The 27,129-nt window shown below is 43.1% G+C and overlaps 1 protein-coding gene across 3 annotated transcripts in view; it reads right to left on the bottom strand.

Moving 5' to 3' along the window:
• Positions 1-1,524: 1,524 nt before the first annotated feature.
• CXXC1 (CXXC finger protein 1) overlaps positions 1,525-27,129 on the bottom strand; it is a 30,347-nt gene continuing 4,742 nt past the window's right edge. Inside the window, exons 2-14 of one of the 3 annotated variants that reach the window (XM_040324344.1) lie at positions 26,631-26,740; positions 24,192-24,292; positions 21,303-21,442; positions 18,150-18,311; positions 17,503-17,658; positions 17,318-17,425; positions 9,805-9,989; positions 8,424-8,631; positions 8,212-8,322; positions 6,759-6,808; positions 6,553-6,649; positions 4,665-4,817; positions 1,525-2,091 (exon numbers count right to left, since the gene is read on the bottom strand). In XM_040324344.1, the coding sequence (XP_040180278.1) occupies positions 1,945-2,091; positions 4,665-4,817; positions 6,553-6,649; positions 6,759-6,808; positions 8,212-8,322; positions 8,424-8,631; positions 9,805-9,989; positions 17,318-17,425; positions 17,503-17,658; positions 18,150-18,311; positions 21,303-21,442; positions 24,192-24,292; positions 26,631-26,740 (1,728 nt within the window). In that variant the 3' untranslated portion in view covers positions 1,525-1,944. The remainder of the gene's footprint in view (positions 2,092-4,664; positions 4,818-6,552; positions 6,650-6,758; positions 6,809-8,211; positions 8,323-8,423; positions 8,632-9,804; positions 9,990-17,317; positions 17,426-17,502; positions 17,659-18,149; positions 18,312-21,302; positions 21,443-24,191; positions 24,293-26,630; positions 26,741-27,129) is intronic. The other 2 variants (XM_040324345.1, XM_040324346.1) reach the window with 2 other exon arrangements.

Raw genomic sequence — 27,129 nt, 5'->3', positions numbered from 1 at the left:
TTAGGTGCGGGCGGAGGATATAGGTGTGCCATCAATCTCTACTGCCGTCAGCCGGTCAAATTGCTGCAGATTCATTAAAAAATTAATTTTTTTTCGGCCCGCAAATATCTGAAAAATGCACAATGTGGCCACCAAAGTAAAACATTTGGAGACCCCTGCTCTAGAGCAATGATGTTTTGGGGCTGTCACTGGGCAACATGGACTTTCAACTCCCTCCAAAGGTTGTGTTTGGGATCATTGTCATGCTGAAAGACCCAGACACTTTTTATCTTCAATGCCCTTGCTGATGGGAGGAGGTTTGCACTCAAAATCCCATGATACATGGCCCCATTCATTCTTTCATGTACACAGATCAGTCGTCCTGTTCCCTTTGCAGAGAAACAGACCCAAAGCATGATGTTGCCACCCCCATGCTTCACAGTAGGTATGGTGTTCTTTGGTTGCAACTCAGCATTCTCTCTCCTCCAAACACGACGAGTTGTGTTTCTACCAAACAGTTCTACTTTGGTTTTATCTGACCATATGACATTCTCCTAATCCTCTTCTGGATCATCCAAATGTTTTCTAGCAAACCTCAGACGGGCCCGGACATGTACTGGCTTAAGCAGGGGGACACGTCTGGCACTGCGGGATCTGAGTCCCTGGCAGCGTAGTGTGTTACTGATGGTAGTCTTTGTTACGTTGGTCCCAGCTCTCTGCAGGTCATTCACTAGGTCCCCCGTGTGGTTCTGGAATTTTTGCTCACCGTTCTTGTGATCATTTTGACCCCACGGGGTGAGATCTTGCGTGAAGCCCCAGATCGAGGGAGATTATCAGTGGTCTTGTATGTCTTCCATTTTCTAATTATTGCTCCCACAGATGATTTCTTCACCTCAAGCTGCTTGCCTATTGCAGATTCAGTCTTCCCAGCCTGGTGCAGTTCTACAATTTTGTTTCTGGTGTCTCTCGACAGCTCTTTGGTCTTCTCCATAGTGGAGTTTGGAGTGTGACTGTTTGAGGTTGTGGACAGGTGTCTTTTATACTGATAACAAGTTCAAACAGGTGCAATTAATACAAGAAATGAGTGGAGGACAGAGGAGCCTCTTAAAGAAGAAGATACAGGTCTGTGAGAGCCAGAAATCTTGCTTGTTTGTAGAGGAGACCAAATACTTATTTTCCACCATAATTTGCAAATAAATTCTTTCCAAATCAGACAATGTGATTGTCTGGATTTGTTTCCACATTTTGTCTCTCATAGTTGAGGTATACCTATGATGACAATTACAGGCCTCTCTCATCTTTTTAAGTGGGAGAACTTGCACAATTGGTGGCTACCTAAATACTTTTTAGATTAACAGAAAACATCATCACACTAACCATAGCCATCCTGAGCTCTTTCCTGTAGATACTCCTATAACCAGCCTGACTTCAGTTCATAGCCGACATGTGACATCGGGAAATACAGATTTCAGTTAGTTTTGACTAAATTATATATATATAAAAAAAAAAAAAGCTTTTGTTTTTAAAGGAATAAATGAGCGAATACATATTTGCATGGAGTGGTCTATTAAAAAAAAAATAACAGGATTCATATTTCATAAAATACAATACACATTCATGTGGAAAACTGTAGTTGAAAATCTCTCAGCTAGTGTATTCTAATAAAGAGCCAACTGGAACACCCATGAAATTACCGTATTCTCGGCAGACCACAAAAACAATCCTCTGTGCGATTCAACACAGTCTATGAGAATGAAAGATTCTGTTTAAAAATGGCTGATAAAAGACTGACGTTCCATCAAGTACATAAACGATGCGATGTAAAACATAAGAAAAATTCAGGACAAATTGCAGTCTCTTTAAACACCAGCTCAGCACAATTTTTTTTTTATAAAAGTTTAAAGAAATATCAGTTTTTAATACAAAGCCCTCTCTCCCTTTGTGGAGGTAAGATAGGGAAGCTTCTCAGCGTTCAGAGTGAGTGCGCAGATCTGTGGTCACAGGGTCGTGCTGAATCGTTTGGTGTAACATGAGAGCTAAAAGTCCAGCTCGGTTGGTCATGGCCATTCGAACGTTGCGCTCTTGTTCAAAGAGTTCATCCAGTTTGTACCACTAAAAAGGACACACAAAAAAAAAAGAAGAAGCTTCTGTGTAAGAAGGTCTGGTACAGTAATAGGGAATTATGTTCATGTTATTAAAGTGGAATTATCTTTACTGTAAAAAAAAAAAAAAAAAAAGTGGAATTAAAGGAAACATTTTTTACACATTGTATAAAGTGAGAGAGGGTTAGAACCTTTGTCCAGTTTTTGTTGATATCCTTTGTGCCTATTGGAGAAATCCTCTCACAATCTTTGTGGTCATTTAAAAGGGTAAAACGGGTTAATTAGGTAACATGAAGAACCTGTCACATCTAATGATCCCAATGCAGCACTGTCTGACTCTAGGAAAGATATTTCACTGTGCATAATGATACATGGGTTGCACAGATACCACTTTTTTTAAGACCGAGTACAAGTACCAATACTTAATTTCAAGTCCTTGCGATATTGATCACCAATACTTTTTTATTATGTCATGTGACAGTGGCACTAACGAGACGTGGACTGTGTCAGCTTTTTTTTTTATATATATAAAATATATAACATTTCCCCTTTGAGACATGGAAAGGGACCGAGGACATAGATTCCCCAGCTGCACTGAACATGAATAGACAGGAGACAGAGGCTCCTCTCCATTCATAAACTGAAGTCGTAACAGTTTACAATGCTCAGTTATGAATGGACAGAGGCAGTGATCACTGCCTCTGTCCATTCAGAAAAGGAAGAAGCCGATAAAGGACATATTTACTGACTCCTTCCTCTGCTCTCCATCCTGAAAGATCTGAGGGGGACCGGAGGAGCACACAGAGGGGGACCGGAGGAGCACACAGAGGGGGACCGGAGGAGCACACAGAGGGGGACCGGAGGAGCACACAGAGAGGGACCGGAGGAGCACACAGAGAGGGACCGGAGGAGCACACAGAGAGGGACCGGAGAAAGACGACAGAGGGGAACCGGAGAAAGACGACAGAGGGGAACCGGAGAAAGACGACAGAGGGGAACCGGAGAAAGACGACAGAGGGGGAACCGGAAGAGCCGGAGGACAACAGGGGGGACCAGAGGAGCCCATGGGGAGAAGCACAGAGGAGGACACAGATGGGAGCCGGAGGAAGATACAGGGGACACTCAGGAATGATCGCTGCAGCGGTGGGGAAAGTTATGATCACCGATCTCCCTGTGTGGCTTTCAATAAAGCAGCTTAAAGTTACGGAGGGGAGGAGGAGGAAACGCGGCTATCAGCTGCTTTATTGAAAGCTACACAGGGAGATAGATGATCATGCGGGGGGAGTTATAATCACCAGAGTGTCCAGGTATCGGACCAGGCATTGGGACCATTTACAGGAGTACAAGTACTCCTGCAAATGCTCGGTATCGGTGCAACCCTAACACATGCCTGTACTGGAAAAAAATACAGAGGCTGCCACTAACCTCTCCTAATAATGCTACAGATCTAGCTCAGAGTGGCTTCATTACTGTCTGAACAACTCATCTGCAGCAAGCATGCAGCCAATAAAGTCTGAACTCCTGATCTGCATACTTGTTTCAAGTCAGTGATTTAGAAAATAAAGAAATGTTTGGATAAGCAGTCAGGCAACAAGCATTTTTGGGACCATGCACATTGGCTTAAAAAAAAAAAAAAAACGCTGCTTCTAGAGGAGACCGTGTTTTGTCTGTAGAAACAGCTTACTGTTATCCTATGTGTCCATGCATATTAGGACATTTACATGTCCTCGGCTCTCTGGGGACTCTCCCTCCTCATTGGCCAAGACAGCAGCAGGAGCCATTGTCAATCGCAGCCATTGAGCCAATGAGGAGAAAGAGGGGGCTCTGTGTGTGAATGGATATGCACAACAGCGGTTTGGGAGCGAGCCCGCTTAGGTGCCCCATTGCAAGCTGCAGCGCGCCGATGAGGCACGTGAGAAGAAGAGCATAGTGGCTGCTCTGTGCAAAAAAAAAACAGAACAGGTGAGCATAACATGTTTGTTATTTAAAAAAGAAAGAAAGCCTTTAATATCACTTTAAAAGCGGTAGTAAACCGCTGGCTTTTTATTTTAATTTTAAACCTGCTAAGCAAAGTCATAATGTGCTATTTTGCATCGCAATTACAGCACAGGACTTTGAAAGAACGGCACAGGATTGCCGTTCCTTCAGCACGTATGCGCTGGTCATCAGTGGGCTGAAGTCCGCTCTCTGCTGACATCACAGAGTTGGTCCAGGCTCAGCGTCATCACGACCATGGAATTTGGAATCCACCAGATCCCTGGAGCGACACCTGGCTCAGCCTCTCAGTGAGCCGCTGAGAGGCTGGGCCGGCCACTACCACCCCCTACACAGCTCAGTGAGTGAGGAGGAGGGACATAGTAGAGAGCTGTGACTGGCAGTCAGCAGCTCTCTGCTTGGGAAACTGTAAGAACCAAGCGAACATCTGTGTTCGATTGCTCGGTTCTCAGTACAGAGGCACCGGGGGGGACCAAAGCTGCATCCACCTAGGTAAGTATGAATAAAAAAAAAAAAAAAAAAAAAAAACACACACACACAATACCCACACTTCTCTTTTAACATACTGCAAAATCAGAGGGTACATACCACACGGACACGTTCTAAATCCACCTCGGCGCGGCGCAGTTTCTCCCAGCAGTAGTGCCTGTTACATTTCCTCTTTGGAACCCTGCAGAAATCACCTGTCAACTCAAATACATCTTTCGTCATGGGACAGCCACACACTTCGTCTGCTGGCACCTGATAACAAAACACAGAAAGCAGTTGTGACTTCCCTGGGTACTAAAGTCAGCATCATAGTGAACAAATCTGAGCCTGCATGTTTAAAAACAATATATTCCTTTTCATTCAATCTTATATCGCAGACCTTTTTCTTTTTTTACTATAGCATATTTGTTTGATAAACCCTGAAAAATGTGCACCCATGGAGTAAGATTTACAGAGAAAATACATAAAAAGATATATGGCTGCAAAACGTCTGACTGAAACTATATACAGCCCCATCTGAACACGGTAAGAGGGAAAAGGGGAGGAGTCATTGTTGTGATGTATTCAGTTCTGTAAGTACATTTCAGCTTGAGCCGCTCAGTTCTGTAAACAACAGGCTTTTCAACAATCAAATATGGGGAGCATAGAAAATGAGCCTAAAAGAAATGATTGAATCCAACAGTATCACAATACTGTGCTTCTGTGTTTTCTTTAGAACCCTTTCATACGGGCGCCTCCGTTGGACGGAATCAGCTTGCTCAGCAGTGGACGGAATCAGCTTGCTCAGCAGGTTATTGCTCCGCTGATCAGGCGGATGACAGGTCTATCTCCACTCTGCACAGTCCCGCTCTCCTCTATGGTGAGATCGGGTAAAAACAGACCACCTGTCTGATGAGGCGGACCTCATTAGACAGCCTGTGTGAATTGACCCCAAGGTCCCTTTCACACTACTGCAACTTCAAAGTTGCGCTATTTTGCCACGATTTCAGGGAATGCCCGTGTAAAGTGGCATAAAAAAATAAAAAATAAAAATCGGACCAAAGTAGTGCAGGGACTATTTTGAATTTGGAACGACTTGAAGTCGTACTAATATGAATGGTTATCATTGGAAATCATGGGAAATTACTTGTCATGTTGCTTTGCCATCACAAATCGTGGGACAAGTCGTATAAGTGTGAAAGGGGCCTTACTCCTTTTCACCTCTCTTTAGACATACTTCCGATACTACAAGCCAAGTCCTTAGAACTGTTAAAGCAGATATTAGTTGCGCCTTCAAAGCCTATAATTTACCCAAATTAACCGACAAACCCCTCCTCTAATAATCTGTCAGCTCCTATGCCGAGGAGGCCTCCTGAAGTGGAACTCAACCCTTGAAGCTGAACATTGCATCATCTGGCCTCTATGTAAATGTCCAGTTGCCATGGTTCTGCATGTGATCAGCTAGGAAGCTAGGACCCTGGCCATCTGAGGACTGAAGATGCAGTGTAGTTCCACTTTGGTCTTTGATAAAATTGCTTTAAAAGAGGAAGCAACTCCTGGTGGGTTTTTCTTCTTTTCTCCTTCCCTGGAAAGTAAAGGCATTATGTGCTAGTATGCATCGCATACTAGCACATTATGTGACACTTACCCTAAAACTAAGCCCACGTCTTCCCCAATGCAGGCTGCATCCATCTTTGCCTATCTTCCTTCCAGGGCTGCAGACTCCGGCTGTGTGGCTGGCCGAAGCCGCGGGACCTCACTCCCATGCATGCACGCAGGAGCCGCCGGTCACGGCACACGCTCCTGAAAAAACGTAGCCGGCAGGCATTCTTTCGGAGCGCATGCGCCGATGACATAGGTGCAGTATACAGTAAATATCTCCTAAACGGGACACATTTAGGAGATATTTACAGTACCTTTAGGTAGGCTTATCTATAGGTACAACTTACACAGGGAGGTTGACGACCGCTTGAAAACGTTGAGATTACAGCAACAAATAAAGCCTAACCTTGGGGTCTCGTGAATGTTCTGGACACAAAACTTGCAACCGCTTGCAGTAGGTTTTACTCTGTGGGTTGTACACATCACAAAAGAGACGAGTAGCTCTGCAAATAGGAAAACAAATATTTTTAGGAACACCAAACATAGGCAAAGACACCGCAGGGCAGAGCAGTGATAAAAGGTGACTTTAAAGTCCAGCAAAGCAAAACATACCCTTCAATTCTGGTAGGGTACATTGATCCAAAGGATGTCTGGCTTTCATACTAGAGAAAAAAAAAAGTGCAACAGGAGAATTACTGATTACCCAATATAAACGAGAAACCTACATTACAGCTTTATTAAAAAGCAATTCTAGACTTATAACAACAAATGCAGAAATATTCCTGGAAGTTGTCTGTAGCGTCGGGTCACATGATTCTGTGATGAACAATCTTTCTCTATGTTTAATACAGTAAGAAGCCCACATTGACCTACATAGTTACACAGCTCGGCATTTGGTGTTCACAATATACAAGATTATCATGAACAAAGCAATGTTCTGCACAGAGGTATCATTCTGATACTTCCAAACAGCCCTCAGCTTTCCAGTGGATGTTTATGCAAGAACAGATGTAAATCACTCAACAGCCCGAATCCGTTATAAAACGTATTCAATTATAAAATAAATAAATGTAATATCTAAAGTTCTTCATAAATTTTGGCCAAAATGTATTCTGCTACATGTTTTTGATAATAAAAAAATAATAAGTGTACATTGATTGGTTTGTATTAAAGTTATAGCGCCTACAAACTAAATATTTTTTATATACTCCTTCCCTTGAAAGTAAAAGGCATAACATACTAGCACATTATGTGACACCTACCTGAAAACGAAGCCCACGTCTTCCCCACTGCCAATGACTTATAATGGGACTGTCATTATGCGGTGGGAAAAACTGACCAACTGCCACTGACATCACCAGTGGCATGAACACAGCGATAATACTATTCACTATACTAACGACACTGGCTGGGATGGGGTTAACATCTAGGGCAATCAAGGGGATAAATATGTGCCCAATATGAAATGTGTGTAAAGTGTGCTGCTTTTACTATGAGATCTCTCAGTTTCTCATCCCTGCTTTGCAGGGATGAGAAACTGACAGATCGTTCCCTCTGTACAAAGCTCTGTGTTGTTTACTAACACAGAGCCCTGGGCTGGGATTGCACACAGCCAATCAGCAGGTCCTGGCTGTGAATCATTGGCAGGGACCGGCTGACAGGCTCTCGCTGTGTACAATCATGCATGTGCTCGCCCTAAACCTGGAAGTAGGCAGCGACATACGGGTCCCTTTGTCTACAGCGACCGCTCGTACGCAGTACATTGCTGGCGGTTGCCAAATGGTTAAAGAGTTTTTGCTCCTGGAAAACTTCTATAAAAAAAAAAAATAATAATTCTGTTCTGCCCAAGACTTTCCTTCCCACACTCATTCAGTCCTGGGTTTCAGCTTTAGCTCTAAACCGCACAAAGCAAATACAATATAGAAGGAAGAAGAGAACAAGCTCAGGTGGATTGCCTATGTACTAGGCACATGCTTAATACAAACATATGGTTATTGGTCTGCAGTATGCATCCTATCAATCTGGTATTTTCTTTGAATACGATTGTTGTTCAGAATATTCTCACCTTGGCATAACAGCGCTCCATGTGCCTCAGAGCAACTTTGGGATTAATTGGATGGCCACAAGACACACAGAAAATCTGAAAATCTGTGTCATCGCTGTCCCCGTCATTGGTCTGTCAAACATAAATGAATAATCGTGGTTAATCATGTACTAATTCGCCTACTTCATTCCCTTACTACAAATGTGCACCAGCGGTTTGACAAATAGCCATACCTCTTCATCCTCTCGGATCTGCTGCTGTTTGGCTTTGCTGATTACGCCCTCCAGCTCGTGAAAGCGACGCTCCATTTCTTGAAGCTTTGTACGTGCTTGCTGCTGCTCTCTGCGGATTCGTTCCAACAACTTCTTTCCTTGTTCCTCTGCAACGCATGGGTTCTGTTGCCACTGCTGGATGCGCTGTGGAAGGATCTCATAGATCCGACTGAAGACAAACATGAAGCAGAAAGACTTAGAAGATAATCATAGCAGTTCTAAATCCGCTTTAAAGAGCTCTACTTTGCACCCTAAAGGCAAAACCTAGTGTATTTACAATGGACTCATTGAGGTAATATTGCAGTGTTTACCTTACAACAAAGCAATAGGTTCACTTTAAAGGATAAGTTCACCTTTTCTAACAGGTTACATTTCACACCCATATTCAGGGTGCAACATGCAACGAACGGACCGGCCTTACCGATTGGACAGCTAGCGGTGGATCTTCTCCCCTCCCCTGCTAACTGTCACAGTTTAACAGAAATGTGGCCAAGTGGGGCTCCGGCCACATCACTCATTCACAGTGTCCTGTGATTGAAAAACATCAAGCCTTTGCGGCTGTCGGCTTATAGTTTTCAATAAACTACCACGGCGCTGTAGGGCACATTCATTCTCTCTTCCTGTCAGATTGTATCTGCTTGCCCGTACATGGCACCATCCGCTGATCACACTTTTAGAAAAAAAACAAATACTGTATTTATCAGCGTATACCGCGCACTTTTTTGCCCTGAAATTCAGGGCAAAATCGTGGGTGCGCGATATACGCCGATACCCGCGCCAAGTTTGAACTACTGCGCCGACATATACCGAGCGCAGTACACTCGTGTATAGTCGGGCAGGCTTGGCTCCTCTCGCGGTCACGTCCTGGACGTGACCGCAAGAGGAGCCGAGCCTGCCCGACTATACACGTGTACTGCGCTCGGTATATGCCGGCGCAGTAGTTCAAACTCAGCGCGGGAAGGACACCGCAGAAGGACGCCGGACCCGACAAGGAGGACACCACCGAAGCCGCAGACGGACCCGACGAGGCCGCCGCGCAAGACAACAAAACTAAGTACTAAAAATTTTTTTTTACAGGAATGCGGGTTCACTTTAGGGGTGCGCGCTATACGCCGGAGCGCGCAATACCCCGATAAATACGGTAACATATTTATGGATCTGCAGATTATTATAAGGCTTTAGGGAACAAGGGTGGTAGAGCTTTGCTGTTTATAGAATTCGTTTTAGTGGTCTTCTTCAATAAACACACGAATGGTAGCTTATACAAGGAAAGCTGCAAATCTTTTTCTAGAAATGAGCCTAATGAAAGCAGGAAATTGTAAATGTAGGCCATTGCACTCACTTGGCTGCCAGCTTCATGCCGCAGTCATCGGAGCAGTACTTTGAGGTGGCTCGCGCTGGCTGGACACAGCTTGGCCCCAAACACTGGCGCAGTGACGAGTAATCTCTGTTTTCCAAGCGCTCAGAATGCTTAGCCTTGTCCTTGTGCCTTTGCTTCTGCTTGTGTCGCTTGTACTTGTCATCCTTCTAAAGAATACATAAAAGGCAATGGCAATTATTCTTCAGCATATGACAAGCTTAGGTTAGGACATCGAAAGTCCAATACTGTGAAGGCTCATACTGTGCAGAGGTAGCACAAAAATCAGAAAGGATATGTTGCTTCTACCAGCCACAGTTCTTCTCCACATGCAGCTTCATGTTCCTACCAGGCTGTTTAAACAGCTTGAATATCTTAAAAGCAGCAATAAACCAAAAAAAGAAAATATATTGCAGCTTAACTGTCCCTAAACATGATGGCTGCATTTATTTTCTTGTTTTTAGGCTTTTTTTTTCTATATTTTTACTTGGTGATCCGGCCATTAACACACTTTTTGTCTTAGGGGGAATCGCCTCTGGATGGAGGAGCAACAAAAACACCTTTATGCGGCATACACACGATCAGAATTTCCGACAAGAATTGTTCGATGGGAGCGTTTGGTGTACTAAAGTCCAAAGTACAAAAACGCATGCGCAGAACCAATGCTAAACATCAGACAACAATAGCAGAAGTTGCCCAAAGGGTGGCGGTAAAGAGCTGAAAAACCACGTGATTTGGCTGAAAATGTTCTGCCGTGTGTATGCATACCAAGTTCACGGCCAACGCGCCTTCGAACAAAAATCCACAGAAAAGTCAGATGGAAGTCCGATCGTGTGTACGAGGTTTTAGTTGGACTTGACTAAGGAATTAAAGCCAAACTCCAGTTAAAACTTTTAAGCAGTTACAGCAACAGTTTTTTCTTCCCTTTGGGACAAAAGTTATACATAAACGTATAAAAGTTGACCATTGTAAGCACCCTTGTAGTAAATCGTTTTGTTTCACCCTCTAACTGGAATGTTTTATAGGAAGCTTGATCAAATATAGCAGATTTACTGGCTGGACCACCAGATGGGAAAAAAAAAAAAAAAATGCAGCCACCACATAATTAATTATATTTTTGTGGTTTAATACCGCTTTAAAGTGTATCTAATACTAAAATTAACATTTTTGTTCCTAGGATGACAACACAACAGCAATGTCCACAAATGTCTAAGCCGTCCGGGACACTCCTCCCAATTGGCTGGGCCACAGAAGTGTGCAATTGGCTCCTGCGGCTGTCAACCAATCAGGGGAGAGAGGGGCGGGGATGGATCGGGGCTCCGTGTCTGAATGGACACACAAGTTGTGACCCGACTCCAGTTCCCCTCATAGGAACCTGCTGACTGTGGGGGCACTCGATAGGAGAAAAAGGTCAGGAGCAGCAAAGAGGGACCCGAGAAGAGGAGGATCCAGGCTGCTCTGTGCAAAACCAACTGCACAGAGGAGGCAAGTATAAACTACATTTTTATTTTATTTTTTTAAACGAGACTGGAAAATCACTTTAAGCTTTGACAATAAAACCTAGAAGACGATTGTCACTATGCACAGTTGCACCAGATTCTGTGTACACCAGTTTTAGTAAATCTCCCTGTCAATCGGGGCTCTGGGTGGATCATGACAATATCGCTCAGCTAAGATTGCCGACAGCTGGCTTTAGCTGAGACTCCTGGGTCCCAAGTAAGTGTACTCCTGCGACCGACAAGAGAGGTATGGCCAAAAAAAAAAAAAACTTTGGCCATGCTTCTCTTAAGAAAAAAATATAGCAATCATGCTTTTCTTGTGCCCTACAAAACTAAAGCTGGACATACATGGATCACATTCTTGCGATCAGCCCTTAGGCCCTGTCCACACAAGTGAGGTGGGTGGAGGAATCCTCCCCACTGTGCTACTGTACTCTGACAGCGGGGACTCCTTCTGATCAACGCTGCAAGCGCTAATCAAATGAAAGTTTTCCAACAGTCCCGATAGAGAGAAGTCATTTATTAGATCCAGATGGATTTCAATCCATCTATGGCCAGGTTTAGTATTCTTTTGCAAAACTTTAAAGCCGCGTACACACGATCAGTCCATCCGATGAGAACGGTCTGATGGACCATTTTCATCGGTTAACCGATAAAGCTGACTGATAGTCCGTCGCGCCTACACACCATCGGTTAAAAAAAACGATCGTGTCAGAACGCGGTGGCGTAAAACACAAGGACGTGCTGAAAAAAATGAAGTTCAATGCTTCCAAGCATGCGTCGACTTGATTCTGAGCATGCGTGGATTTTTAACCGATGGTTGTGCCTACCGGGTAGGAATCCATTGGTTAAATTGTAAGCAAGTTGGGTTTTTTTTTTTAACCGATGGTTAAATAACCTATGGGGCCCACACACGATCGGTTTTGACCGATGAAAACGGTTCATCAGACCGTTGTCCTCTGTTTAACCTATCGTGTGTACGAGGCCTAATTCTAATTCGATTGTGATCAGTTGGTAACTTTTGCTTGATCTGTATGTTTTATTGTATTAACCCTGACCCACAGTCTGGTGAGCTGAAGCAGCCACTAGCTTCCTTTAGCTCTAGGGATCTTCCTGCCATAGTCTCTGGCTATAATCCATGACTTCACCTTGCAATCTTCTTCCTCCTGCAGCAAATGAGTGCACAACTTAAAACATATGAAGCAGGAGCGGTAGGGCCAGAACCAGGGATAAGCACGTTTAGTTGGCGAGTGCACCCTGGAGTTTGGGATTCCTTCACTCTACAGCAGAATGAAGTCGAGGTGCCTCCTATTTACAGTAAGCATCATTTTGCATTTTTAGCCATCATTTTTATGACAACCATTTCTCACAAGAACACCACAAATCTAAAGCAGCTCTAAAATCATATAATGGAACTATATAGGAACTTACGCCCAATTCCAAAATGTCTTCTCTCATGGCGGACACACATTTGTTAATCATATTATAAAACAAATATAAAAGCCCCATTAGGAGACTGGAACCCCCTTTGTAGAGGCCACAGCATTTTCGCTGGGAACCCAAGTACAGAGATCTCACCATTAAAGTTCCTGAGAGGTTAAATAAACAAATAGATGATTTAAAATCTCCAGCACCTACAAAAAAATGAAATATCAGTTTTGGATGATCCAGCCCTTTACATTTTATAAAAGCATAGTAAAAAAAAATATGCCTTTATACAGGCAATATTACTCCATGATTAACTCCAAAAATAAATGTCCCTGTCTTATCACTTCAAAATTCATAATTTTCTGATGCAGAAGCCGCTGCACTACACCCTGCAACTCAGCAATAAGGCTGCTTTCACATTGGGCAGCGGAGGTGCGGTGACGGTATAACCGCGCTATTTTTAGCGCCGCTATACCGTCGTATTTACCGCGATATTCGGGCGCTAGCGGTGAGGTTTTATCCCCCGCTAGCGGCCGAAAAAGGGTTAACTGCGGTTTCCCATTGATTTCAATGGGAAGCCGCGGTAAACACCCCGCTCCTATACCGCTCCAAAGATGCGTCTAGCAGGACTTTTGGAGAGGTCCTGCTACCGCACCGCTTCAGTGTGAAAGCCTTCGGGCTTTCACATTGAAGCCTGCAGGGCATGATTTTTTCATGCGGTACAGCAGCGCTATTTTTAGCGCTGTACCGCATGAAAAACGCCTCAATGTGAAGAGGGGTTGAAGGGTTCTATAGAAATATGGGCACTGGAGACCTCCTGATCAACCTGGTGAATGCCCACTGCAGCTCCATATGGTGCAGAGATGGGAATCAATTAGAGTCAAGGGAACTGCAGTGTGCATGCACCAAGGTGAAGAGGAGGTCTCCAGTGCACTATAGGAGCAGCTTTGATGTCAGAAGGGTATCCCAGATGGACCCTGGGAGGTAGGGTATATATTTTTAGGGGGTATCATGGAGTTATCCTTTAAAAATGTATCATCTTCATTAAAAAAAGCAGCTTACCAGCACACAGGAATGTACATTTCTTACTGCAAGTTGTGGACTTAATATTAATGAGCTATTCCAGGCAACAAGTGAAACCCACAAGCCACTAACTGTATCCAAACTCCACAGCTGTGTTAAAGTCAGAAGTTTAACTTGATTTATCATAATCTGCGTTCTCTGTAATATACTGCAACCAGAATCCAGAAATCAACTCACAAGTTTACTAAGGGAGCACTTCATGAAACCAGTGGTATGGGATATCCACTCTATATGCCTTCTACCTTCTAGCTTGATTACTCTGGGTCTGGACAAAAATGCAGATAAAGCTTTTCCTTATCTCATTTATGTACAGGACTTAAAAGGGTAACTCCACTTTTGTAGGAAAAAAATAAAAAATAAATAAATAAATAATATAGCCTATACATTTGTGACACAAGTCATATTGCAATTGAATGTTATTAAAAATTACCTTGTCGAGGGATGGTTCCCGGATCATTCTTTAGTAGGTCTGGGCCCTCGGGTGGCAAGTACTATCTATAGGGGCACTTGGGTCCTCACCGGTACCCTAGCGAATTAGCTAGGCAAGATTTCCCCAATTTCTACCCGCTCCACCCGGAAGAGATGGTTATTTACTACATTTTACTGTAACCTCATTTTGGCTTCATTTGTCTCATGGGGCTTTTGTTATGTTCGATGATTTGTCATGACTGTAACCCTTTTGATGAATATCAATAAAAATCTATTGAAATTAAAAAAAAAAAAAAAAAAAATTACCTTTCCATCTGCACCACTGTACTTTCTGTAAAATGCAATGAAATATGGCTACCTATGGCTAGGCGTTCTGTCAGTGGCGGCCCTCCCTCTTCAAGACCCGCTTCCTGATTGGCCAGGAGGAGGATCAGTGTTACCTTAGCAAATATTCATTCGCTATTGTAACACACCTGGGTGGGCTTGTTTCGCATTCTCTGAGCCCCAAGCCCACCCTATTTTCAAGCCTAGTAGAGCCTCAGGATATAATCTGATGCTTAAAAAAAAAGCTATGGACGTCCTCCCAGAATCTTGCTCCCGCGCGCCCCCTAGAAGACCCAGCGCATCACGGATCGCGGTAAATTGTCGCTGATAGCGTCCGTTTACCACGTGATCGCTCCGTCCATCATGCGATGACGCTGGTTCCTCCCTCCCTTCTCTGTACCGATCGGTACAGTGAGAGGAGAGGGGGGAGAGCGGAGGCAGCAGCAGTGCTGTGGGCTGAATCTGTGACAATTGCAGTCACAGATCCAGCCATCCATCCATTCCTGCTCAGCCATCCCTGTGCAATACACAATACCCCCTGCCAATACCCCGCAATACGTCCCCCCTCCCCCTCCTGCCACCCTCCGGTGCTTCTACCGACTCACCGCTACGATCGAAGCCAGGATCATTTTTTTTTTTTATTTCAGGCTTCCCAGCCTAGAGGTGAGATGTGGAGTCTTATTGACCCCACATCCCACTGTAAAGAGGACTTGTCATGCTTTATTCCTATTACAAGGGATGTTTACATTCCTTATAATAGGAATAAAAGTGATCAAAAAATGTATTTTTGGGGAAAAAAAAGTGTCAAACTAAAATAAATAAAGTAAAATGAACAATAAACATTTTTTTTTTTTTAAAGTGCCCCTGTCCCTGTGTGCTCTCATGCAGAAGCGAACGCACATGCAAGTCCTGCCCACATATGAAAACGGTGTTCAAGCTATACATGTGAGGTATCACTGCGAACGTTAGAGCGAGAGCAATAATTTTGGCCCTAGACCTTCTCTGTAACTCAAAACATGTAACCAGTAAAAATATTTAAAAGCATCACCTATGGAGATTTTTAAGTAGCGAAGTTGGGCGCTATTCCACGAGTGTGCGCAATTTTGAAGGGTGACATGTTAGGTATCTATTTACTCGGTGTATCTTCATCTTTCATATTATGCAAAAACATTGGGCTAACTTTACTGATTTGTGGGTTTTTTTTTAAACGCGTTTGAAAAATTGCTGCGCAAATACCGTGTGAGATAAAAAGCTGTAATGGCGATCCATTGTATTCTCTAGGGTCTTTGCTAAAAAAGCATATATATAATGTTTTAGGGTTCTATGTAATTTTCTAGCAAATAAATGATGATTTTTACATGTAGGAGAGAAATGTCAGAATTGGCCTGGGTGCTCCAGAACGCCTGATGGTGCTCCCTGTATGTTGGGCCTCTGTATGTGGCCACGCTGTGTAAAAGTATCACACATGTGGTATCGCCATACTCAGGAGGAATAGCAGAATGTGTTTTGGGGTGTAATTTGTGGTATGCATATGCTGTGTGTGAGAAATAACCTGCTAATATGACAGAAATTTGTTTGTTTTTTTTTACAGAATTTTCAGTTATTTTTATTTTATAGCGCAAAAAATAAAAAAAAAACAGAGGTGATCAATTACCACCAAAAGAAAGCTCTATTTGTGAAAAAAAGGACAAAAATTTCATACGGGTACAATGTTGTATGACTGAGTAATTGTCATTCAAATTGTGAGAGCACCGAAAGCTGAAAATGTATCTGGTTAGGAAGGGGGTTTAAGTGCCCAGTGGTCAAGTGGTTAAAGATACATCGGTGTACAGAATGCCTCCAGGCTGCCCCATTACATTGCATTTTACAGAAATTTACAGTGGCTGCAGATTAAAATGGAAAAGTATTTTTTAATAACATTCAATTACAATACGACTTCTGTCGCAGTGGTATACACTATATTCCCCCCCCCCCCCCCCCCCAAAAATGGTCTTTAGCAAATCAATCCTACTAACTCAGAAGTAAGTATATAAAGGACCCATGCCTTTTCTCCAACTTTTCTAATCTGGATACTTGTTTGTGGTCATTGATTCACAAAGTACTGAAGCCAGTAGACCAGCTTAACCACTTAGGCACCTAGCAGTTTCAGAAACAAGACCCCAATGGCAGCCCCAAAATGTATCTCAGAAAAGGTTTACTCAAACCCACGGTTAGCATGCCTAAAAACAAACATATGGCAAACACAGTCCTATCACTAGTGTGTCTGCTCTCTTAATGTTCAATCAAAAATCCTTAAGGAGGGGGGAGCAATGGGGCCCATTTCATAGAATCAGCCAGCATGCCGTCTCAGGCTCCATTGTTTCCAAGGAAGAAGAGCGCAAGGCGGAGTGAAGGCCTTACTTACAACTTGTAATTGCAACACATCCTTTCAGCCTAGGCATCAGTGGAAAACACAGTAGGTTTTAAAAAAATCCACAGATGCCCACTTTATCCAACTCTGTGTATAGGATGTTACTCACTGTAAAAACTACACCTGACATTGCTAACAAAGATTGGCTGCAAGAGATTTTCCAGCATTCAGGAAAATGTTCCTTACCAACAAGGAGCATGGGATCAGTTACTTTACATCCCATAGACGGCCCGTTGTTAGAGCTCACTGACGCAGTTCCAATGCTAACCAAAAGTTGGCCTAAGTATGGCCCACTTAGGCTTCCACGAGGCAAAAACTGACATACCTTTTTGTCTGACTTCTTCTCGCGTCTCTTAACGTGCTTTACTTTGACGGCTCTCTTCCTCAGCACAGAGTCGAGAAACGGCGTGTCGTCTGTGTCACTGAGCCACGGCTGCAGAAACACAAGTCTTATTATGATAGTTCTACAGCTAGAGGTATCTCCATCTACTCCCAGCAAAGTTCAGTTACCAAGTTATGGTCATCGAAAGCTCCTCCAGCACACAGTTCTTGATACAGATCTGGATCCAGGGGAAGGTCGTCGTCAGAGAGAGATTCGGCAAGGCTGGGCGGTTCTGGGGTATCCCTAAACACTGCAAGTTCATCGTCCTTAACACGCAGCATTTTCTGAAGACAACCCATAGCAGATGTATGAGAAGATTATTAATCGGGCAAAAAGAAAAGTGGAGCAAAAACACACCAATCAGAAACTCACAACAGATGAAATCCCCTAGCTGATGGATTGTTCTAGGCCGATGCCTTCCTTTTTTTTTGAACTTTTCATACAATATGCTCATATTTTAATAGAGGAAGAACTTCAGTGTAATTTAGCCTCAGAAGCCCACCAAAGGTCTTCAAATCCTTTAGTGGGTCTCATTGGAAAAACCGTTTCAGCTAATCAATGGGATTAAAATGTGGGGACCCCAGCTTTCAGCAAAGGGCAGGCTATATGCACAGACCTTCTGCTTTCTAGCTGAATATGGAAAACCTCTTGAAGGCATCTTATTATGCAAACAGCTCAACTGGCCTTTTCTACAGTGCGGGGCAGGTGTTAAATTCAAAGAGAATAACAAAGACAGGTCACTCATAAGGTAAAGCTCACGCAGTGACATTCTTACCCGTGCTCTCACTTGACACTGACGTAAACGGCACTTTTGACGGACCTTGTTTGGGCCTCCAAACTTCTTCATATCTCTGCAGAAATCACACTGTCCGCAATCCTCTGTACGGCTGCAAGATTCACACTCACCGCACATCCTTGCAGAACGTTTAATCTGTTGCTGAAACAGGCAACACATATAATGTGGTTGAATACTTTGTTCAAAAGTAAGATCTACAAGGAGGTCAAAAACAGAGGCACTGTTACCACCCATGCTCGGGTGTATGACATCCCTATTTAAATAAATGCAATTTAACCATTTCAGACCTCACACTTGTACACCCCCTATGGATCAGAGCAATTGCTACATTGTGCTAAATTTGTTTGGCAATGACTTTGTTACTTAAAGTGATTGCAAAGTCTAAATTGTTTTATTTTTAAAAAATAACAAATAATGTTGCACTTACCTGCTCTGTGCAGAATTGCACAGAGTGGCCCTGATCCTCCTCTTCTGGATTCACCCCCACCGATGCTCTTGGCTCCTCCTCTTCTTGGTTTGCCACCATAGCAAGTTGCTTCCTATTGTGGCACAACTGCAGGCTCAATCCCAAGCCACGCTGCCTATGTCCATAGACACAGACAGCTTGTCTCGGCACTGCACCCCTATCCCTTGTCACAGAATTTGACTGACGGCAGTGGGAACCAATGGCAATGTCTGTGAGAGCAGAGAGAGCCACTACAGATGGGCACAGGGACGGATCGAGTGAAGACTCAGGTAAGCATAAGTGGAGATGAGGGGGTTATACAGGTACTGGAACATTTGCCTTATCACAGGAAATGCATTAAGGTAAAAAATAAAATAAAAAAGTTTAGACATTAGAACCACTTTAAATCGTTTGTAAGCCCCAGAAAATAAAATAAAAATCCTGTTCCTTTGAAAGCATGAACAACAGTACAGTGCATGTCCTGTGTAATTTGGCCCCCTGTATCACCTGGCTGATCCTGCCTGGTTTTGCCCTCCCCTCTGTAAATGGACCACGGTTCATCATGGCTGCTGAGCCCTGACACTGTGGTCAGTTTACATGCCTCCATCATCCTTTCCTCTGTCCTCTTCCCTCCTCTCCCTGTCTGTCCATCAGCCTCGACTGCTGCTATAGTGACATTGCTACAATCCCCTCTATTACATTATCTAACGTGCCCAGTGTACGTGGTTTTGTAAAAATAAGCCGCTCTCTACTGTATTTCCGAGCACCACTTGGTGCTCACGTGACAGCTGATGTCAGCTGGGGTTTCTAGGCCCCTCCCACTGTAGCTGTCAGACTGGGGGGGGGGGGGGGGGGGGGGGGAGAGAGAGGTGGCTGGTCCTTAGAGTTCCGTTCTAAAATAAGATATAGAACGGCTTATTTTAACAAAACCACATACACCGAGGCACATCATTTATAGAGGGGATTGTAGAAATGACAATACCTTATGCAAGCTATACACCTGTGCACTTTAAAGCGGGGGTTCACCCAAAAAAAAAAAAAATTCTAACATTACATTGAGCCGAGTTGTGATAATGACATTATGCTGACCTTTTAAATTTTATTGCCGTACATACCGTTTTATCTATATTTTCACCGCGGCTTCCGGGTATGTAATCTGCGGCACTAAGCGTTCCTAATTGATTGACATGTTTCCGACCGGCGCATACAGCGCGTCACAAGTTTTGCCGAAAGAAGCCGCACTGCGAGTCGGCTCTATACGGCGCCTGCACACTGACGTTCGGCTTCTTTCGGCAACTCGTGACACGCTGTATGCGCCGGTCGGAAGCATGTCAATTAATTAGGAACGCCCAGTCCCGCAGATTACATACCCGGAAGCCGCGGTGAAAATATAGATAAAACGGTATGTACGGCAATGGTATTAAAACGGTCAGCATAATGTCATGATCACAACTCAGGTCAATGTAATGTTAGAATTTTTTTTTTTGGGTGAACCCCCGCTTTAAGTTTTTTTTTTGGGCATATGCAGCACACCTAATTTCCAGGGGTAATTGGTTAAATTACCCCTCAGAAGAGAAATATGGCCAAACACTCTTTTGGCTGTACTTCCCTTTTGGGTCACAGAATTAAATTTACTGTTAAGCTCCTGTGACCCAAAGTCCCAAAAAACTAAAGCCATTACTCCTTTGTGGGCTGATTTGCTCAGACAGATCACATAAAACAGATCACCTAGTATGCTGTTTAAATGCATGCACTATAACATGTAGTCCTTTGCATGAAAGGTGTCTGTAAAATCTCACTTAGTTTTAGGGCCTGTCAATAAGCTTTTGCATTCTTATATAAAAGTCTACAGGAATTCAAAACCCACTTTAAAGTGATTCTAAAGTCTTATTTACAAAAAAAAAACACACACAAACACACACAACAACAACCATGTTATACTTGCCTGCTCTGTGCAGTGGATTTGCACAGGGCAGTCCAAATCCCCCTCTTCTGAAGTCCCTCTTCGCTGCCCCTCTCTCCTGTTAATTGCCCCCACAGCAAGCAGCTTGCTATGGGGGCACCAGAGTCGAGTTGCAGCTCCGTGTGTCCATTCAGACATGGAGCTGCTGTTCGGCCCGCCCCCTCTCTCCTTATTGGCTAACTGACTTTGATTGACAGCAGCAGTAGCCAACCAGGAGGGAGAGTCCCGGACAGCCAAGGGACTCGTGGACATCGCTGGATAGAGAGGGGGCTCAGGTAAGTATGAGGCGGGCTGTTACACATTGAAGGCTTTTTATCTTAATGCATAGAATGCATTATGATAAAAAACCTTCTGCCTTAACATTCTTATTTCAAAAAGGTATTTATTTCAGATACTTATATAGCGCTGTCAATTTACCTAGCGCTTTACATATACATTGTACATTCACATCAGTCACTACCCTCAAGGAGCTTACAATCTAAAGTCCATAATACACATGCATCAATATACTAGGGCCAATTTTAGACAGGATCCAATCAACCTACCAGCATATCTTTAGAGTGTGGGAGGAAACCGGAGTACCCGGAGGAAACCCAGGCAGGCACAGGGAGAACATGCAAACTCCAGGCAGATGGTGTCGTTGTCGGGATTCGAACCAGCGACCCTTCTTGCTGCTAGGTGAAAGTGCTAACCACTACACCACTGTGCTGCCCATAACAATTACCTTACTCACACTGCTGGTGCTATTCCTCCTCTTGTCGCTCTTTATCATCATCATCTCTTCGTTCTCGTCCCTCTCCGTCTCTTTTTCCCTATCCTTGCTCTTCTTATGTCGGTATTTAATCTCCAAATGGGGATATTTCGCTGGAAATATGAATTGACACTGTAAATCAAACTGCAGTTTCTCTTTTTTTAAGGAGAACTACTTTTTTGCTGATAAATTGATATAATTGTATTGCTACACTGGCCGATGTGTAATTTCAAACCCAACATAAAAAAAAAAGCATACGAACAAGAAAAAAAATAAACTGTCCTTTAGACAAGTGGTCATCAACCCTGTCATCAGGGCCAACCAACAGGCCAGGTTTTCAAGATAACTGAAATACATAATTTGCTGCTCAGCGATTGAAGTATTCTAGTCTGCATCTCCCCAAGGTAATACATAAAACCTGGCATGTTAGTGGGCCCCCGAGGACAGGGTTGATGACCACTGCTTTAGACAATAAAATGCCAAAAGGGTCATTATCTGCATTTCAAAACTACAAACTATGACAGAAAATATTGACCCCATTAAAAATGATCAGGAGAAGTTTGTTACAATTAACAGGGGGATGGCAACTATATTAAATATATTCTTCTACTCTGATTATACTAAACAAGACAGTAATGTTCAAAAAAAATTTAAAAAAAGGACTAGAAAATCTTCATGTGACTAAATCATCAGGACCCAAGAGTTCTTAAAGAACTTAGCCATATTATAGCCAGACCCCTATTCTGAAGGACAGTTTACGAACTGGAATGGTACCAGCAGATTGGCGAAAAGCAAAACGCGGTACCAATATACAAAAAAAGGGCCAAGATACTGTATAAACTACAGACCAGTCAGCTAACATGAACAACATTTAAAACATTAGAAGTTTCATAAAGAGGGGGGGGGGGGGGGGATTCTGGCGCTCGTGGTCATGTGATACCTTTAAAACAGCGGTAATAGTGGTTCTAATAGCACTTCTAAGTCAGTCTGTGTAACAAAGGGCAGGAAGAGGCAGCCATCCTCAGAGGGTGTCCATGACCTCTGTCAGCAAAACAGTACAAGGGAAGAGGGGGGTGGAGGCGCGAACTGTGATATTCCTAATATTTCTAGATAATGTAAGTATACTCACAGGTTCACTTGGAGATGTAGTCCATCAAGCATGGGGGTGTCCTTAGGTCTGGGGATGCCAGTCTTCAGGCTCCGGTGGCGTTTCCCTGGCTTCTGAGTGGTATCGCATACAGACAGTATGGAGCTTCCTGTATGCGATACCGCTGAGAAGCCAGGGAAACACCACCAGAGCCTGCAGACCGGCATCCACAGACCTAAGGACACCCCCATCCTTGATGGACTACATCTCCAAGTGAACCTGTGAGTATACACACACTATACTTACATTATCTAGAAATATTAGGAATATCACAGTTGGCACCTCAACCCCCCTCTTTCCTCGTAAAACATTAGAAGGAATGAAAAGAGATCATATCCAAGAATATGCTGATGAAAATAGTATCATTGGTAGTTACCAACATGAAGTTATGTAGAACTGTCCTTGCCAGACCAGCCTTTTAACATTCTATGAGAAGGTGAGCTAGAATATTGATACATGAAGGCCTGTGGACGTAGTATATCTAGATTTTGTTAGGGCATTTGATACAATACCCCAAAAATGCTTAATTTACAGATTAATGTCTTTTGACATTGAGGATATTTTATGTACCTGGAGAATGGTCTAGAGCAGGGATATGCAAGTAGCGGACCTCCAGCTGTTGCAAAACTACAAGTCCCATCATGCCTCTGACTCTGGGTGTCATATGCTTGTGGCTGTCAGAGTCTTGCTGTGCCTCATGGGAATCGTAGTTCTGCAACAGCTGGAGGTCCGCTAATTGCATATGCCTGGTCTAGAGTTTTGAGCGGGGTACCCCAGGGTTCTATTCTGGGACCAATTCCGCTTAACTTGCTCATAAGTAATATAGAGATGGGTATAAATGTTCAATCTCAGAGTTTGCTGATGATACAAAGCTAAGCAGCACAATAACATCACAACAGGCTATAGAAGACTTAGTTAAAATGGAGGAGTGGGAAGCTATATGAGGTTTAACTACTTCCCGCCTGTAGGACATCCTTGGTTTGAAGTAGTTTTACCGGGATAATGCTTGCACCTACAGGCATCATTCCGGTATGTCATTTTTTCAGCCCCTAAAACTACTTTTACACTGGGGCGGTGCCGGCGTTAGCAGTAAAGCGACTCCTAAGCGGACTGACAAATCCCGTCTCCTCTGCTGCAACACGCACCTGTGTGAGGACACTTGTGCACAGGGAACTGGATAACTATTCAAAAAATTGGGTAAAAACATTGCAATGTATAGAATTCCCTTAGAGCAAATATACAATGCCATTTACCATGTTTCCATCACCCAGGTTAACCTTAGGATCTATCACTTATGGTCTCACATGTCAAGGTATTCCTACTAAGAACAGATCTAAAGTTTTTCCTCAGCCACCAACCAGATGAAAACCTACCCTTGGGACCAAAATCTACATGGTGGACATGGGGAAACATTTCCTAATAAGAAGTAGTATGTTGACACATAAAGCTCAACCTTTTTTTCTAAAGTCATCAGAGCTCAGTGTACGGATTGCAATTTTTTTTGGTTTGTTTTTTAAGAAAACACAGCATAAACCACCAATGCCACTGAAGTCACAATTATAGTTACTGGGCATGTTACAGCCAATGTCACAGTGATGTCATCAGTTCTTAGACTTGGGGAGCACCTAAAATAGTACAGAGGATACTATTAAGGGGGTTCCCCAAGTCTATCAGTTTGCTTTTTATTTGTGATAAAAACTGGTGGCCTTCCTCACCTCGGCATGTCATGCAGTACCACTCCCGAATGGCCTTGGCCATCTTCTCTGTGATGTTGATACAGTCTCCATGGAACCACTCATTGCAATGATCACACCCACTGTGCAAACAGAAAACAGGCAAGTTGTCATCAAGCAGTACACAATTTAAAAAATACAAATGTTGCAGCGTTATAGCTAAAAAAATTGTCCATATAGTACATGGTAGAAGAATCAACATCCAATTTTCCCTTTTTAAAAAAACTGGAGAAGGGTTAGAACCACCCAACATTTAAACACTGTGGGGTCGATTTACTAAAGGAAAATCTACTTGGAAGTGCAGTCGCTGTAAATCTGAGGGGAAGCTCTGCTAATTTCGATCATCCAATCATGTGCAAGCAAAAATGCATTTTTTTGTTTTTCTTACATGTCCCCCTCAGATCTACAGCAACTGCACTTCCAAGTGCACAGAGGATTTGCCTTTAGTAAATAAACCCCTGTGTGTGTTTGGCCATTTGGGAGATTTCTATTTGACATGTGTCAGACTGAACAGAAATCTCCCCATCATGGACAAAATTAGTACTAAAACACATAATCTAGTAGAGATTTTAAGGTGATGAGTGTCAGACAGAACAGGAAAGGAAGAGACATAGATAGCATTGTAAAATGTAAGAAAATTAAACTGCATACACATATATCAATAAACAATACATATTACTCAGTGATTAGGTTCTTAACTTTAATCCACTTATATTTTGCCCCCCCCCCTTCATTAACACTCAATTACATTGTTAACCTCTTGACCACCGCCCCATGGTAAAAAGACGTCCTCTTTTTAAAGATGGATATCTCGGTAACGGCAGCAGCTGCTGCCACAACCGAGATGTCCATCTCTTCAGTGGCCGGTCCTGTACACGATAACGGCGGTCTCTGCAGCGGATTCGCCGTGAGATCGCCGGTATCGGTGGCGGGAGAGGGTCCCCCCCCCTCCCCCGCGCCCTCCGCCGCTCACCAGAGCCGTCGATAGCGGCGGAGGCGATCGGGTCCTCTTGCTGGCTGTGTGGGGATGCGAGTGAGGGAAAAATCACCCCCATCCGTCCCCATAGCTCTGCTGGGCAGAAGTGACATCAAAACGTCAGTCCCGCCCAGCGTCTTAAAGAAACATTTTTTTTTTTGTCATTTGAAAAAATGACAGTTTACATTTTTTTTTCTTTTTTTGCATTTAAGTCTAAATATGAGATCTGAGGTCTTTTTGACCCCAGATCTCATATATAAGAGGACCTGTCATGCTTTTTTCTATTACAAGGGATGTTTACATTCCTTGTAATAGGAATAAAAGTGATCAATTTTTATTTAGTTTTTTATTTCAGTGTAAAAAAATTATAAAACTAAATAAGAAAACAAAAAAAAAAAAATGTTTTAAAGCCCCCGTCCCAACGAGCTCGCGCACAGAAGCGAGCGCATTCGCGAGTAGCGCCCGCATATGAAAACGGTGTTCAAACAACACAAGTGAGGTATCGCCGCGATCGTTAGAGCGAGAGCAATAATTCTAGCCCTAGACCTTCGCTGCAACTCAAAAAATGCAACCTGTAGAATTTTTTAAACGTCGCCTATCGAGATTTTTAAGGGTAAAAGTTTGACGCCATGCCACAAGCGGGCGCAATTTTTAAGCGTGACATGCTGAGTATCATTTTACTCGGCGTAACATTATCTTTCACAATATATAAAAAAATTGGGCAAAATTTATTGTTGTCTTATTTTTTAATTCAAAAAAGTGATTTTTTTTCTCCAAAAAAAGTGCGCTTGTAAGACCGCTGCACAAATACGGTGAGACAAAAAGTATTGCAATGACTGCCATTTTATTCTCTAGGGTGTTAGAAAAATAAAATATATAATGTTTGAGGGTTTTAAGTAATTTTCTAGCAAAAAAAAAACAACTGTTTTACGCTCGTAAACACCGAATCTGAAAAACAAGCCCGGTGGTAAAGTGGTTAAATAAAACCTTTTACTATCCATACGTACCTTATATTAGACCCAGTGATGTCATCACTAATTCTCTGTACATTGCTAGGCAATGCAAGCAAATTAGAGTTGGTGGGAGGATGTGGAGCCTCCAATGAATAAAAAGGTGATAGCCGGGGATAATAAGGCTGGAGAACAAAGGCTAGAGGATGCTGGGAACCCTCCAGCCAGGAAACAAGAAAACCTCTGACTTTCTGCGGCTTCTAATGGGCATTGTGGGAAGCTCACAGTGTGCAGTGAAATCAGAGTAATCAAGTACAGTACAGGACAGGACAGGAGCCCGTACAATTGTACAAAACTGTCTAAAAGACTGGATTTTAGCCTTGAGCTGATGTAAGACATCTACAAGAAACATGAAAGAAGGCTAGTGCTGCTGTAGGAATAAGATTTTATTCAGCAATATTGCTGATTCAATAAAGATAATAAAATTAGTCTCACATCATAAAGCAGTTGATATCTGGCTTGCGGCAAATGCAGTACACTGGTGCATTCTCTCCATTCTCCATCTCTCCCAAGCCTGCCAGGTCGGGGTCTGAATACTCGCTATCCTGAGGACACATAAAGATTTGTAAAAAGAAAAGCTTTTTTGTCAAATAAAAAAATTATAATATATATATATATATATATAGATAGTGAATATAGGTATTGGTCAAGTACGGTATATAGAAGTGATTAGGTTGTGATTGGGGGTCCATGTCAGGTACAGAGAGGTGACTGGGGATGTCGGTGATGCAGATGTGACTGGGGGGTCTTTGTCTTTTAGAGATTAATGAGGATATGGCAGTATATAAGATATAAAAAGAGTAAACACAGTTGATTGATAATAAAAGGCTTCAGCCAAACACTAACCATGAGTGAAAAATGTTTTGTGTTATCATTCATATTCTCTGAAAAATGGCCAAGAAATCATAAATTCTGCCAGGGTATGTAAACTTAT

The sequence above is a fragment of the Rana temporaria genome, chromosome 9 (assembly GCF_905171775.1).
Source record: "Rana temporaria chromosome 9, aRanTem1.1, whole genome shotgun sequence".
Taxonomy (NCBI): domain Eukaryota; kingdom Metazoa; phylum Chordata; class Amphibia; order Anura; family Ranidae; genus Rana; species Rana temporaria.
This window is presented reverse-complemented; position numbering and strand designations above follow the sequence as displayed.